Below are 15,292 nucleotides of genomic sequence, written 5' to 3' on the forward strand. Positions count from 1 at the left end.
ATCTAAGACTGACCTGCTGGACTTTGGGGTTCCTAGTTTTTCATTGTTTTAACAGCTCTGATGAATACCCTTAGGCAGATGAGGTTGTCGAGGTCCAGAGGGGACAGCCCTTATTCACGGACTCTCAGAAAAGCAGGACAGAGCCAGGGTGGGAACCCAGGCTGCCCAGCCTCCCATCTTGTTGCTCTCCTGTCCCACCTCCTCATGCCCTCTAGAGGGCACCAGTGTGCCTGCCTGCCCCATGGCAGATGGAGGATGGCCACGGTGCTCTGCTGAGTGGGCGTTTGCAGCCATCCTTGTGGATATGCCCACCTGCCTGGCTCCCGAGACAGGTTTAGCTGTGGTATGCCCTTCCCTGCAAAGCACCATCTGGCACCAAGTTCACTGTCTTTTCTTAATTAAAGTTAGCTTGGACTGTGTGAAAGCTTTTCTTTGACAATCCGCCAGTCATCATTGTGTGGATTTTATACTGACCCCAGATCACATTTTCAAAACTTAAATTGCAGTTAAAAATGTCAGCAGTGGGAGGTGTGGCTGGAGTAGGAAGGAGGTGGTGGGATGGGGGATGGGAGGGTTGGCTGGGTTCACAGAGAGCCAGCCTGGGCCTTCCAGTACCCTCATCCCCTCCTCCTGAAACCCCCAGCTCTGGTCACACCAGTGTCCTTGCAATTCTGCACGCTGGTCTTGCTCCTCTTGCCTCCAGGCCTTTCCACATTCTCTTCCCTCGGTCTGCAGTGCCCTTTCCCCCAACCTCTCTGTTGTCCTTTGGGCTCAGCTCAAGTGCCCCCCCACCCACAAGATGCCCTCTCTACCTGCAGGGAGAGGTGGCCCCTCCCCTGTGCTGCCCCATCACAGCACACGTATCACCTCTTGGCTACCCCACAACTCCATACTCCCCGCCCCTGTTGTGTGTTTCTGCTGTGGACAGATGCAACAGAACCTGGGAGTTGGAGCAGAGCAGATGTGGGAATCGCTTGGTTGCTGGGAAGGGAGCTGAGGACGTCATGTGGGTTTCTGGCTTGGGTGGAGGGGTAGGTAGTGCTGCCGTTCTCTTGAGAAGCAGGGGAAACCTGGAGTCTTCCTTGCAGAGCCAGGAGCCCTCTTGGAGTTTGCCTAACCCACAGCCTGTCTTTTTCAGCTTCGGAATGGAGCCCCCTTCACCAGACTCCCAAGCGACAAGCTGAAGGCAGTCATCCCTCCTTTCTTACCCCCTTCCAGCTTTGAGCTGTGGAGCTCGGATCGGTCCCGGACATGTCACAACGGGAAGGCAGACCCCATGAAGACTGTGCGGCCCCAGAGAGCCAGCAGGGGGCAGCCTGTGGGCGGCGGGAGCACAGACACCGTAAGTTGTCCAGCTGACATGCTTTACACGTCACCACTCACTGACATTGTGATGTGTTGCAGGCAGTAGGGACCTGGGACCCACTAATCCAGGCGGGCTGAAGATTTTTTTTTTTTTTTTTTTTTGCGGTACGCGGGCCTCTCACTGTTGTGGCCTCTCCCGTTGCGGACCACAAGCTCCGGACGCGCAGGCTCAGCGGCCATGGCTCACGGGCCCAGCCGCTCCGCGGCATGTGGGATCTTCCCGGACCGGGGCACAAACCCGTGTCCCCTGCACCGGCAGGCGGACTCCCAACCATTGCGCCACCAGGGAAGCCCCTGAAGCTTTTTATTTTCTTTTAAATGAGTGATATTCTTTTGTCTAATGAAACCCTACCAAAGAACTTAATATGTAAGCAGATTAAAATGTTAGAGTGAATGGAGTGAAAATGGTAGTCCCTCTCCCTGGACCGCAGGTTGAAGACCTGATCTAATCCACCCTTCCCTTTAGTAGACAAGGAAACAGCCCAGAAAAGGGAAGTCAGTTGCTGAAGGTCACCCAGCCAAGTTGGGGCGGGGATGCTGGGACCAAAAATCAGGTTCTTGGCCTCTAATCAAGTTCCATACTACATTGCACAGGTCCAGGACCAAGCTCAACACTGGGAGGCAACTATGTGTGCTACTAGTATTCTCTTGCAACCAGAAAGTGTGACTTGTCTCCTTTTGACCACAGTGGTTTCTGACTTGGTGGCCCTCAGTGTGTCTCTGTGATATACTGAGGTAGTCCCTCTCGTTGTAGGAGCTGATCTCCATATGTGTAGACTGTAAACAATGTAGGTACAGTAAATGGGCAAACCAAGGACAGGGATTTAGGACCTGACCCTGCCGCTTTGTGTCAAGTGATTGGAGAACCTCAGGGCCCCCGTCTCTGTCTGACCCCCATTGCTTGCTGCTGCCTCCCTGGACTGTTGTAATATCAAACCACTAGTTGGAGACCAAGGGCCTGGTGGCTGGAGGTCCTCAAAAATGGACAGAGTGGGTTTACATTAGTCCACCACATGGGAGCAGGTGGGTGACCTGTGGGAAACGATGTGACAGGTGCTCAGCCTGAGTTAATGGTCGGTCAAGTTGTCAGCAGATAGATGTGAACTGCCGTCCCTTAGGGGACTCCTAGCAGGATGAGCATCGGTGGGCAAGGACATGCCAGTGGATGCAAGCACCGGCTGGGACGGCCCAGCTGAACTCCAGGTCCCTCACCACTGTGATCTGTGCATCAGAAGGAATGAACAGCAAACCCTAACTGTGATATCCACCTTGTTCTTGCAGACTCCCGTCAGGCCAGTTAAATTTCCGTCTCTCTCCAGAAGCCCAGCCTCTCCCGCCAATTCTGGAAACTTCAACCACTCACCTCATTCTTCTGGTGGCTCCAGTGGGGTAGGAGGCATGAGCAGGCACGGTGGGGAGCTGCACAACCGCTCAGGTGGGTACCCAGGCAGGCCACTCCGGGGAGGTGGGAAGATCCCTTGGGGTTGACGGTGTGAACTGGGGACAGTCCTAGAGACCACTGCATACAACCTGTCTTTCTCGTTGATGTGCCTAAAGGATTTTTCAGTGAATTCACAATTCATAGTTTCTTCTATGCATTTTCTTAGGGCAGGGGAGGGGAAGAAATAGTCTATAATGCTTTATTTTCCTGGAAAATTTTACAAGAAACTAAGAGAAATACATGGTGTTTTTGCGGTATTTAAAATCCTTGAAGATTAAACCTTAGATATCTTCTCATCCTGACCCTTCAATGAACGGATGAGGAAACTGAAGCTAAGAGTGGGTGACAGATTTGCCCAGAGACACACAGCAGATTTGCCCAGAGACAATTAAGACTCAAAGCAAATTGCCCCACAGTTATTTTGGGCTTATTGGCATACTTTCTTTTTCTTTAATTTTAAATTTTTTCACATCATTACATTTGTTTACCATATTCTTTCAGCAAATATTGTTGACCACTTATTAGATGTGAGGTAATGTCTAGGCGATAGAGCATTTAGCAATAAAAAATTCAAAGTCAGTTCTGTAGGAAGTTGTATTCTGGTATAAACAGGTAATTTTAAAAAAATCTGATGATAGTAAATACTATAAAAAACAAAACAAAACACCAGAATATGGGAATAGGTAATGAGGCTGGTTACAGGATATTTTCTAGTCCTCCCCAAGGGCATCCAGGATTAACCAAAGCCAGCTTTGCAGGAAGGCACCCTGCTTTATGCCATTACATAAGGAATGCATGCTTCTTATGGAAAAGCTTGAAAACCAGATAAAGGAAAAAAAAAAAAAGAAGAAGTATAATCTCACCCACTAGGGATCATTGTTAACAATTTGGTGTATATCTTCACAAAGTACTTTAATGCATATTTATGAAAGCATAATAATCATTTATTAAGCACTTACTCTGTGCCAGGCACAGTGCCCTTTAAATAGATTATCTCCTTCAGTCCTCCAACAACCTGTGAGGTGTCCTCTCCACTTTACAGAGTAGGGAACTGGGACTCAGGGGAGTTAAATAACTCGCCCAGGGTCACACAGCTGCCAAGTAGCAGAGCCAGGATCTGCACGCAGCAGGCTGACTTCCCAGTATAGTCTGCTCTGTAACCTTTTTCCTCTTTGTACCCATTACCATGTTGTAAACACCTCTTTATGCCAATACACATGTAGCTACAGCATCTTTTAAATAGCCAAACAGCCTTCCACTCATATGAGGTGTCAGTTTTAATTCACCAGTTCCCTCTTGTTGAAGACCAAGGCTGTTCTAGATTTTTGCTCTTGTAGATCCCACTCTAAGTAATGGCTCCATAGCTCTGCGCTTGCCTGCTTGCTTAGTGATTTGCTTAATGTAAGTGCCTTTGAATCAGGGTGGCGGGGTCAGTGGGTTTGCCTGTTTTTGAAGCTTTACACTTTGCCCCCCCAGAATGGCTTTACAGCAGTGCCTGCCACCTAGTAAGTGCTCTATAAATGTTAGTTATCAGTGTTCTCCCTCTAGTGCCCTCCCGCACTCTGGGTATTATCACTTTCACCTTTTTACAACCTTTATTACAAATTTGTAATAATTCAAGGTTGCTGGTAGGTTTGGGGAAACAGGGAGAGGGAACTTGGCAGTCAGGATTCAGTCAGGGAAGCTGACCCCCTGAGTATTATGGAGTGAGAAACTTACTGACACAACCGTGGGAGTAGCTGGGGGTGTAGAGATCCAGAAGCGGGGGCTGGATGATGGCAGAGGAGCCCTGGCGTGGCAGCATGTGGAGCTGCTGGCAGGCGCTGCAGCGGGGCTGCTGGGGGAACCCGGGGCAATGCGTGCTGTCTGTGCCCGCCGGCGGCTGACTGAACCGGCCGTGGCTCGGGGGAAAGCGAGGACAAACTGGAGCCCTGATGGCCGTCCACCTGCCAGTTGTCACGCACAGTCCTCCTGTGGTTAGCCCTGACCCAGAGCCAGGGGCAGGGGTCTGGGAAACGGGGTTCTGGCTCAGCCAGGTCGGCACCTGATGTCCACCGCCCGCACTGCAGCGCTCTGGACCCAGGCAGTCATTCCCATTCCTGTTTCCTCAGGTGGCAGCATAGACAGTGTTCTGTCCCAGATCGCTGCCCAGAGGAAAAAAGCAGCCGGATTATCTGAGCAGAAGCCCAGCCATCGGTCAAGTCCTGTTGGGCCAGCGCCTGGCTCCAGCCCGTCTGAGCTCCTGGTCTCCTCTGCAGGCGGCAGTGTTCCTGGTGGCAAGGTGCTTGTTCTGTTTGCATCTGCTCCTCTGACGCTCACAGGTCCTGTTCTAGCATGGTCCACGCCTGGGGAGCACAGGCGGTGCCCCCGTCGTGGGATAGGACTAAACCTCCCATCTGGCCGCACCTGGGCTTTCTGAGAAGGGTGGTTGCCGAGATCACACCCTGTGCCCTTGGTCTCCTGCACACGGTGTTCACCTCTCACCCGATCTCCAGGAGACCTCCAGGTGGGAGGGGTGCTGAGGTGTGATGCCAGGGTGAGCACTAAGTTCTCCAGCCCTGTACTGGTCATCCAGCCTCACACGGCACGTGTTTTTGTTCACTGATTTAGAGCAAAAGGGTTCAGAGTGTGGGTTCAGGAGCAACTGCCTGGGTTCTAATCGCAGCCTCACACTTTAGCATTTAGAATAGGGCTGGTACCTGGTATGCCTGTGTTAAGTGTCAGCTCTTACTGTTGACAGTCGTAGCAGTAGTATTTGTACTCCGTCCTTATGCATCCACTGTCCACATCTTTGGAGCATCTGCTCTGTGCCTGGCACTTCCAGCAGTGAGGATCCAGCAGTGAACCAGGGGTTTGGTGACCGTTCTCAGGGTGTCACTACAGACACAGCCGTCTCACACTGGTGTGGTAGGGTCTGTCGTGGAGAGGGGAGGATGCTGTGGGGCACGGCTGGGTTTCTGCCGAGGCTTGAGGGTGTCAGTGACATCTAGACAGGGCTCTGAAGGATGAAGTGCCAGATGAAAGGGGCAAGGGTGGGGCAAGGGGGAGAGTGTCCCAGGGTGAGGGGACGGCACATGCAGAGCGCCAGAGATGAGATTGTAGTGTAGGAAAGGAGCCAAAGGAAGGTTGGTGGGCAGGACAGAGCCAGGGCCTCACCTCCCTGCTCTGGCACCTTTCCTTCATTAGTGCAGCCCCAGAGCAGTCACCACGTTGGTAGCAAACTGTGGGATTTGCAATGCGTGGAAAACCCCACATGCCTCTGGGAGGGGAGGTCTTCCAGTGTCTTCAGAATCTGCCCCCTCCACCTCCTGAGTCCCTCCTCCGGGGCTGATGAATGGAGTGAGCCCCCAGAGTGTGGGTTCCTAGTCATGAGCGTGAACTGGCTCCTTTACCAGGTGGCTCTCCAGGTGCTCCGCAGTGGGGCAGTATAGCCCATTTTCTCCTCTGAGGGGACCCCAAGTCCAGGCACAACACCACTCTTCATCTTATTTTCTAGATGTCTTAAGCTTTCTCCCTGAGAAAAGTTAGATCGTCTGAAGGCCTCACCCTTGGACCTTTGCCCAGAAGTGCCTCCAGAGATTGATGTCGTAATGGATGTATGAGAAATAGTCTTTATTTTCTGCCCAACCACTGTTGGTTATACAACTCTTTTTGTTATTCAGAGTCCCTTACGCAGTTGGACCTGTGTAATTAGTTTCTTTACAATATAACTCCAGAAAAAATTTCTCTCTATACATTAGCATATTTTCTATTATGTTCAAAATTACTTGTGTAATAGGATTTATGTAATTAAGTTCCTTTTAGAATTCAGCTCTATGGAAAAAATGTCTCTACTGATACTTCAATACATTTTATTTCATCAGATAGTAAGAATTCTATAATTAGCATATTTCACTTTTTGCCTTTGCTGCTAGGAAACTCAGCTACTCATTAAGGTAAATCTGCTACTCTAGAATTTTGATATAGTTTTCCTCTTCTCTGTTGTCTAAAATTTTCTGTTTCTATTTTGATGGTCTTATTAGATGTGTTATATATTGTTAGCTTCCTTTAATTGGTGTTGGAAATAGGTAGGCATCTAAGTTATAAATTATATTAACTATTACCTCACTTGGATGCACCTATCCTATTTAATCTATATACAAGTGTGTTCTGATGAAAGGAAATTGTGTCTAAAGATGCATTCAGGAAACAGAAGCCTGGGGAAACGATTCAGTTTAATGATCACCTGATATTCTTAACATAAGAATATGCTGTAATCCTGGGGAGCTATTTAAAAATTCAGATTACTGGGTTCCACACAGCATAACTGAATGAAACTCTTAGGGTAGGGTTAGGGGAATCTGTTTTTCTCCCCAGAGAGTGTTGCAGCCAGCCCAGCCCAAGTTCTTAGAAACCACTGCCCTAAACCAAAGGACACAGGAGTGGGCTTTCTGTCAAAGGCTCCAGCAGCAAAATGGAGACATGAAGTGCTTTTCAAAGACTCCTTTAGGAAGAATTAGAAATTAGTATTCAAAATATGAGTCTCCTGAATCTGGGTTTTGTACTTTGTTTAAAACAAGCACCACTGCGATGGTGGGATATTTGTAAGGCATGGCTTCTCACGTGAAGTGTGCCTTTGGAGACACAGAATTGGGGGGAGTGGGATCAGAGTATGCTTCAACACTTCCCAGATCTCAGGAAGCCCAAAGGCCCACTGGGAATATCAGCTTTCTATTCCCACCCGAAAGCACAGTGGTTTAAAACAGAAAGCATTTCTTTTGCTTGCAAATCTGTGGCTGGGCAGTTTAGTCTTGACTTAGCTAGGCAGTTCTTCTGGTCTGAGGGGATCACTTAGATGTTTGGCTTTTGGCTGGGGTGACCAAAAAAACAGGGCCATGTATGTCCACAGCAAGCTTGGGTATGTTCTAATGGCACCAGTCAAAGGCGTAAGTTGAAAAACAATCAAGTAACCAAGTCATCACACCCACTGCAGGAGACCACACGGAGTTACATAGCAAAGGGTATTGATCCAGGGAGGGGTGGAGATGATGCCATTACATGATCAGTCTGCCACACTGGGGATGAGAGGAATAGTTCAAATATTTCAGAACATCCCAAATTTTACATTTATCTGCTCCCTCCCCAATAATGCTGCACACAAGGCCTAGAGTATTGTGTTTCTTTCCTCTTGGCTGGGATAGATCTGTTTCTTAGGGATATACCAGTTATCTCCTGCTTAACCAGAAGCTTTATTATGGAATGTCTGTCTTTATAGAAAAAGCACTCATTAATAATATAGGAAGGAAGAACTCATTAATAATATAGGCAGCTTATTGACAAAGTCTTTTAAAACGTAAGAAAGGGACTTCTTTTTCCACTGTGGGTTGTGGTTAGCTCGAAGGAGCATTAAAGGCCTAGCAGAAGGAAAGGTGTACCCATTTCCAGGCAGGAAAACTATTTGTCATGGTCTCTACTATTCTAAATGAGATGTCCAATTTTTAGCATAAAATATAAGACTTACAAAAAGGCAAGAAACACCACACTCCCAAGAAATAAGGCAGTCATCAGAATCTGATGTAGATGTGAAACAGGTGTTGGAATTATGTGACAGGAAATTTAAAAGAACTACAATTAATATGTTAAAGGCTCTAGTGGAAAATTTGAACAGCATGCAAGATCCTATGAGTGACAATTTCAGCAGAGAAATGGAAACTATAAGAAAGAATCAAATGGAAATGCTAGAAATAGAAAACATGTAACAGAGATGAGAAATGCCTCTGATGCGCTCCTCAGTAGACCTGACACAGCCAAGGAAAGAATCAGTGAACCTGAAGATTGGGCAATAGAAATTACCCAAACTGAAACACAAAGTAAAAAAGAAGTTAAAGCAAAAGAAAAAAAGCAGAGCACTCAAAAGCTGTGAGATAATATCAAATACTCTCACATACAAGTAATTGGAACCCCTGAAGAAAGAGAGAGAATGGTGGTGCAGGAGGAATATATATGTATTTTTTAATGACCAAGAATTTCTCCCCAAATTAATGACAGATGCCAAACCATAGGTCCAGGAAGTTCAGAGAACACTAAATAGGATAAATACCCAAAAAAGAACACTTTGTCAGAGTAATTCACCACATTAACAGACTAAAGAATAAAATGCAGACAAAGCACTTGGCAAAATTCAAACTCCATTCATGATCACAACTTTTGGCAAATTAAGAATTGAAAAGAAATCCCTGGACCTCATATAAGATACCTGTACTTAGCATCATACTTAATGGTGAAAGACTGAGTGCTTTCACCTAAGATCAGGAATAAGGATGTTGTCTCTCGCATCCAAGTCTCTCAACTTTGTACCAAAAACTATAGCTAGTGTAATAAGGTAAGAAACAAATAAAAGGTACACAGATTGGAAAGGAAGAAAGAAAACTATCTCTATTTTTAGATGATATGATTGTCTGCTTAGAAAACTCAAAAAAATCTACACAAAAGCTCCTAGGACTAAGAAGTGAGTTCAGCAGGGTCTCAGGATACGGGGTAAATATACAAAAGTCCCAATTGTATTTTTACACACTAGCAATGAACAAATAGAATTAGAACAGTTAGACTTTTAAAATATGAAACTTAAAATATCATTTACAATACATTTGAAATGTATTATATGAAAATAAAATTATATGAAAATGTATTATGAGAATGAAATACTTAAGTATAAATCTAATAAAGTATATGCAGAATCTATAGGTTGAAAATCACAAGACATTCATAAATCAAATAAGCTTAAATAGATATCAATTTTTTTGTAATTTGATCTATAGATTAAATGTAATCCCAATTAAAATCCCAGCTAGCTCTTTTTGTAGAGATCTAGAAAGTGATTCTGAAATTTATATTTAGATGCAAAGAAACTATAATTGGCAAAAGAATTATGAACAAGAGAATCATACTACCTAGTTTCAAGACTTACTATAAAACTACAGTACGGTATTAGGGAAGGACAGACACATAGGTCAATGGAACAGAATAGAGAGGCCAAAGAATAGTCAACTGAATTTTTTTTTTTTTTACAAAGGTGCAAAGGCAATTCAACAAAGAAAGGGTAGTCTTTTCAACAAATAGTGCTGGAACAATTAAATATGCAAGAAAATGAACCTTTACATATTTCTCACAGCTAATTCAAAGATTAACTCAAAATGGATCATAGACTGAAATACAAAATGAAAAACTATAAAATTTCTAGGGGAAAGTCTGTGTGACTTTGGATTTGGCAAGGAAGTTTAAGATATAGTACCAAAAGCATGATCCATAAAAGAAAAAAATGTTAAATTCGACTTTATGAAAATTCATATATTTCGTCTATAAGAGACAGAATTAAGAGAATGAAAAGACAAGCCACAGACTAGACAAAATATTTGCGAATCATGTATCTGATAAAGGTCTTGTATCCAGAATAAAGAACTCTCAAAACTCAACAATGAGAAAACAACCAATAAATTTAAAAATGGGCAAAGTATCTGAATAGATAGTTCATGAAAGAAAATATGCAGATGGCACATAAACATATGAAAAGATGTTCAACATCATTATTTAGGGAATGCTACTTAAAACCACAATGAGACAGCACTCTACACCTATTATTAGACTGCCTAAAATTTAAAAAAAAATTAAGTTACAAGTGCTGTGAGAATGTGGAGCTACTGGAATTCTCATTCATTGCTGGTGGGAATCCAAAAATGATACAGCCGCCTTAAAAAAGTTTGTCAGTTTCTTATAAAACTAAACATACATATAGCATGTGACCTGGCTCTCTCACTCCTAGATATTTACCCAAATGAATTTTTTAAAACTTCTGTTTATACAAAAATCAGTTTGTGAATGTTTACAGCAGTTTTTTCATAAACACCCCAAACTAGAAACATTTCATAACAGGTGAATGTGTAAACTAACTGTAGTAACATCCATGCAATGGAATACTACTCAGCAATGGAAAAGAACACACTACTGACACATGCAGTAACTTAAATGAATCTTAGAGGCGTCATGCTGCATCAGACAAAAAAGTGTACATATCGTTTGATTCCATTTATATGACAGTATACAAAAGGCAAAACTATAAGGATGGAAAACAGATCAGTTATTTCCATGGGTTGGGATGGGGGGAGGAGTTGACTAGAAAGGGACAGCACAAGGGAATATGGGGGATGATGGAACTGTTCCATATGGTACTCTGTTGGTGGATACACAACTCTACGTATTTATCAATACCTGTAGAATGGTACACAGCAGTTATTTTTACTGTATGCAAATTCTAAAAAAATCAACCAGGACCTAAGGATGTACGCAGACTATGACAACAGATCTAGTTGTATTACAAGTGAATGACATAACTGCACTGTAGGAGGTGGGAGAAAACATGTAAATGGATATTGTAAGAGTAAAGTAAAGACAAAAAGAACTATACAAAAGTATTGTACTCTAGTTGATTTTTTTTAAATTGGGGTATAGTTGTTTTACAATGTTGTGTTAGTTTCTACTGTACAACAAAGTGAAGTAGAGTTCCCTGTACTATACAGCAGGTTCTCATTAGTTATCTATTTTATACATAGTAGTGTATATATGTTAATCCCAATCTCCCAATTCATCCGAGGTGTTTTTTTTTTCTTGCAGACGTTATGCTCTAGCAGTTGTGAAGCTACTTTACATATATATACCTTTTGTGTACATATACACTTTATATATATACTAGGGTTGAACAAATAAGTAAATATATTAGAGATAATGAGCCCAGTTTTTAATGTCAGAGATTGAGTCAAAGGGGAAATGCTGGAACTAATCCTGTGGGTATTGGATTGGAGTCAGAGGTATCAGTATGAATCAGTATGAATGTATGCATAAATATACATATATACACAGATTGATAGACATAGGAATATACTTATTGTAGAGCTATGTGTGTATGCATGGGTTAGTAGACTTCATATATTTCCTTGCTCTGTTCACTGAGAGGACCTAGAAGCAGTGATATCCCAGTAGCCATGAGCAACCTACTATCCAGATTTTGGTTTCTAGATAGCACCCTCCAATGAAAGGGACCAGGGCATAACAGTAGTATTGGATTATAACCCAGAGAATAAATATCCACAAGCCCATGCTGATATGAATAAATAACTGAATAAATAAATCGGGGGAGAAGGAACAAGTCTTCTGTACCGAAGAATTCCAAGTAATAAATGTGGAAGGAATAAGGGAAATAGCAAAACACCATTAGAACATCACAGTAGTAATTGCTCCAGAGAAGATGCACCAAAGAATGTTAAAATTAGCAGGCAAAACTTTTAAGAAAAGACAAAATATTTAGCTCAAAATGTCTCCCCAAATATATATTGGTTATAAAGGGAAAAATAGTAACTTCACAATGGAGAAACCTGACAGACAACACCTTAACTGAGTCATCAAGGCTAGCATCAGTGATAAGGTACTGATACTTTGTATCTCCTGGTGTGATGCACTGAGAATGGCACATCACCTCAGTGGTCATCAACCTCAAAATCCATAAGTAAATCTACTTATGAAAAAATAACACGCACCCAAATTGAGGGACAGTCTACAAATACCTGACCAGGACTCTTCAAAAGTGTCGAGGTCATGAAAGGCAAGGCAAGACCAAGGAGTTTTCACAGATGGGAGGAGACTAAGGAGACCTAACAAGTCAATGCAGCATGGATCCTGGACCAGAATAAGAATCAGTGTAACAACCAGTGATATTTGAGTACCGTCTGTAGTTTAGCTGATACTGTCCCAGTGTTAATTTCTTAGTTTCCATAATTGTAAGTCTAAGAGTACTCACAAACATAGAAAACAAATTTACGATTACCAAAGGGGGGCAGGGAGGGACAAATTAGGAGTATGGGATTAACAGATACAAACTACTATACATAAAATAGATAGGCAACAAGGATTTACTGTATAGTCCCAGGAATTATACCCAATATCTTGCAATAACCTATAATGGAATATAAACTGCAAAAAATCCCTACCCAAATCACTATGTTGTACACCCGAAACTAGCACAACATTGTAAATCAACTGTACTTCAATAAAATAAAGTATTTCAAAATAAGAAGGGCTTTTTGTGTGCAACACACACACAAAGGAAAAATAATAAGTGTTCTGTGGTGAAAGGTTAGAAGTGACTGGTTTAGATGAAGAAACATGGAGAGCAGAATGGGCCTTCGTTTGTAATAAGCCACACTTCCATTTTAGAGCTGGTTAACTGAGAGGTTAGGGGACTCAGCCAAGGACACAATATTGCAGCTGTAGGGGCAGGACTAGGACCAGGTTTTCTGGTTCCTTATGTGCCACTTTTTCCATCCCATTCCCTGCCTCTCTGCTCCAGGGGAGGATTTTCCTGTAACTGTTTTGATAATACTGTTTCTGCTTTGCATGTTTTCTTAAGTAGATGTCATAGTCCTGGTTAGATATCTTGTTGAGTCAAATATCCCCAGTGTTCCCTGTTGTGGGTGTCTGTTTGAATCATGTCTACCCTCCAGGTGATGGCTTATGTATTTGTCTTATTTTTTTTTGACTTTATAATAAATTTATTAATACCCTCTGGAAATAAGAAAATATTACACATTTACACAATGAAGGATAAAGGCCTTTCTAAACTACAGACACACAGACATACAGAGACAGATAATGAGGGCTTATAGCTTGGATTCTAAAATTTCAGTCACAGGTCAAGAGTAAATGCAGAAACCCCAAATCTCACCAGTCCTGGTATGAAAGAGTTGTTTTCCCTTCCAATGGGCAAAGGACTCAATTGATTTGGGCTCAAAATTGTATCTGTCTTATTCTTTTCAGCAGAAACTGGAGACAAGCAAAAGGCCTCCGTCTGGAACTTCCACTACTTCCAAAAGCACCTCCCCCACCCTCACGCCTTCACCTTCTCCCAAAGGGCAGGCAGCCGAGTCCTCCGTGTCCTCCTCCTCATCCCACCGGCAGTCCAAGAGCAGCGGGGGCTCCAGCAGCGGCACCATCACCGATGAGGGTGAGTCCCCCGGGTCCGGAAAGCCCACCCTTTCCTCTTCACCATGGTAACCTAGCAGGTGCCCTTCTTTGCTATAGCCGTCCTAGGTCAGGTGTTTTATCGTTTTTTCAGTCAAACAAAAACACCTGTCTTTCCCCTTCCCTGATTCTACCTTGTATTTTTGTCTTCACTGAACTTACATACCTAAAAGGTGTATAGTAGTTTTTGAATGTAGGTGAGTTTTGTTTATATATACAAACACCTGTAGAACTGCTTCTCCAACCCCAGTTATGTACCTTTCCCTGAACCTTGTACAAATCAGAATTCTGTCAGTTGCAAGGGATGGAATCTCCACTCAAACTGATTTAAGCAAAAACAATACCCAAAACTGATAATTTGTTGGCTCATATAATGGAAATATCTAGGGTGTTCTTCAGGCGTGTCTGGATCCAAGTGCTTAGGGGGTGTTTCTCTCCATGTCTTAGGTAAGCGCTCTTCAAGTGGTGGCAAGGATACCCCCAGCAGCTTCATGCTTACTTCTTCTTCCTACTAACTTAGCAACCCCGGCAGAAAGAGGGCTACTTTCTTAGTAGGTCCAGCAAAATCCCAGGGGTAAAGGTCATTGTCCTGTCTTGGCTATATTTATAACAACTTGGGTTGTTTGCCCATCCTTGACTATCTCTGTGTCCCCAAGGGTGGAGTGTGTCTGCCTTTGGAGCCAGGCTTGGGGTCAGGTCTGTGTGGATTGGGAGCGGGAGAGAAGTAGCTCCTCAGAGGAAAATGGAAGTGGATGGAGGGGAAGCAAAAGCAGGAGATGTAACCAGGAGAGCACTGGAACTTGCATGAGTGGGGATGATGGGAAAGGAAGATGGACCGGACGGCCGGGCAGGAGTGGAGGCTGTGCAGTGAGGCCCTAGATAAAGATGTGAAGATATAAAAGATAAAGGAGAGAAGCAGCTCATCCTTTAAAACTGCCCTCTGGTGGCTCCTGGGAGCAGAGATGGGGGAGGAGGGAGCAGGGCTTTGATGAGAGATGGGGCCCAGGCAGGTGCAAATCAAGGAGTATAAATCAGAGAGGGGAGGAAACTCTCATTGTGTGTGTGGTCCTCACAAGTGCATTTGCAGGCATCTTGCTGCAGCTACTGGGAGGGAGTGCAGAGCAGGTTCTGCCCAGCAAGTGATAAGTTGAAATCAACTGCACAGGCTGTGGTCTGTACTGAGTTGATAAATGTACACTGCCATTGGCATCCGCTTTATTTGGGGCTGCTTTTATTGTTTTGTGATATCTAGTGCAATCATTTATAAAAGCTTCAGAGATTCACTAGCAACCCCATTCCTCTCTAACTGTGTTTTCTCTTTTTTATATAATGTTTTTTTCTTTTTCTTTTCTTTTTTTTTTTTTTTTTTTTTGGGCACCTTGTGGCTTGTGGGATCTTAGTTCCCCAACCAGGGATTGAACCTAGGCCCTTGGCAGTGAG

The 15,292-nt window shown here is 43.8% G+C and overlaps 1 protein-coding gene across 4 annotated transcripts in view; it reads left to right on the top strand.

The window, feature by feature from the left end:
• ANKS6 (ankyrin repeat and sterile alpha motif domain containing 6) overlaps positions 1-15,292 on the top strand; it is a 77,865-nt gene that overhangs the window by 21,758 nt on the left and 40,815 nt on the right. For 3 of the 4 annotated variants that reach the window (XM_028493768.2, XM_024126464.3, XM_028493769.1), the window contains 4 exons: positions 1,139-1,342; positions 2,647-2,800; positions 4,918-5,087; positions 13,649-13,835. In XM_028493768.2, the coding sequence (XP_028349569.2) occupies positions 1,139-1,342; positions 2,647-2,800; positions 4,918-5,087; positions 13,649-13,835 (715 nt within the window). The remainder of the gene's footprint in view (positions 1-1,138; positions 1,343-2,646; positions 2,801-4,917; positions 5,088-13,648; positions 13,836-15,292) is intronic. The other variant, XM_024126463.2, reaches the window with a different exon arrangement.

The sequence above is a fragment of the Physeter macrocephalus genome, chromosome 9, assembly GCF_002837175.3.
Source record: "Physeter macrocephalus isolate SW-GA chromosome 9, ASM283717v5, whole genome shotgun sequence".
Classification (NCBI taxonomy): Eukaryota; Metazoa; Chordata; class Mammalia; order Artiodactyla; family Physeteridae; genus Physeter; species Physeter macrocephalus.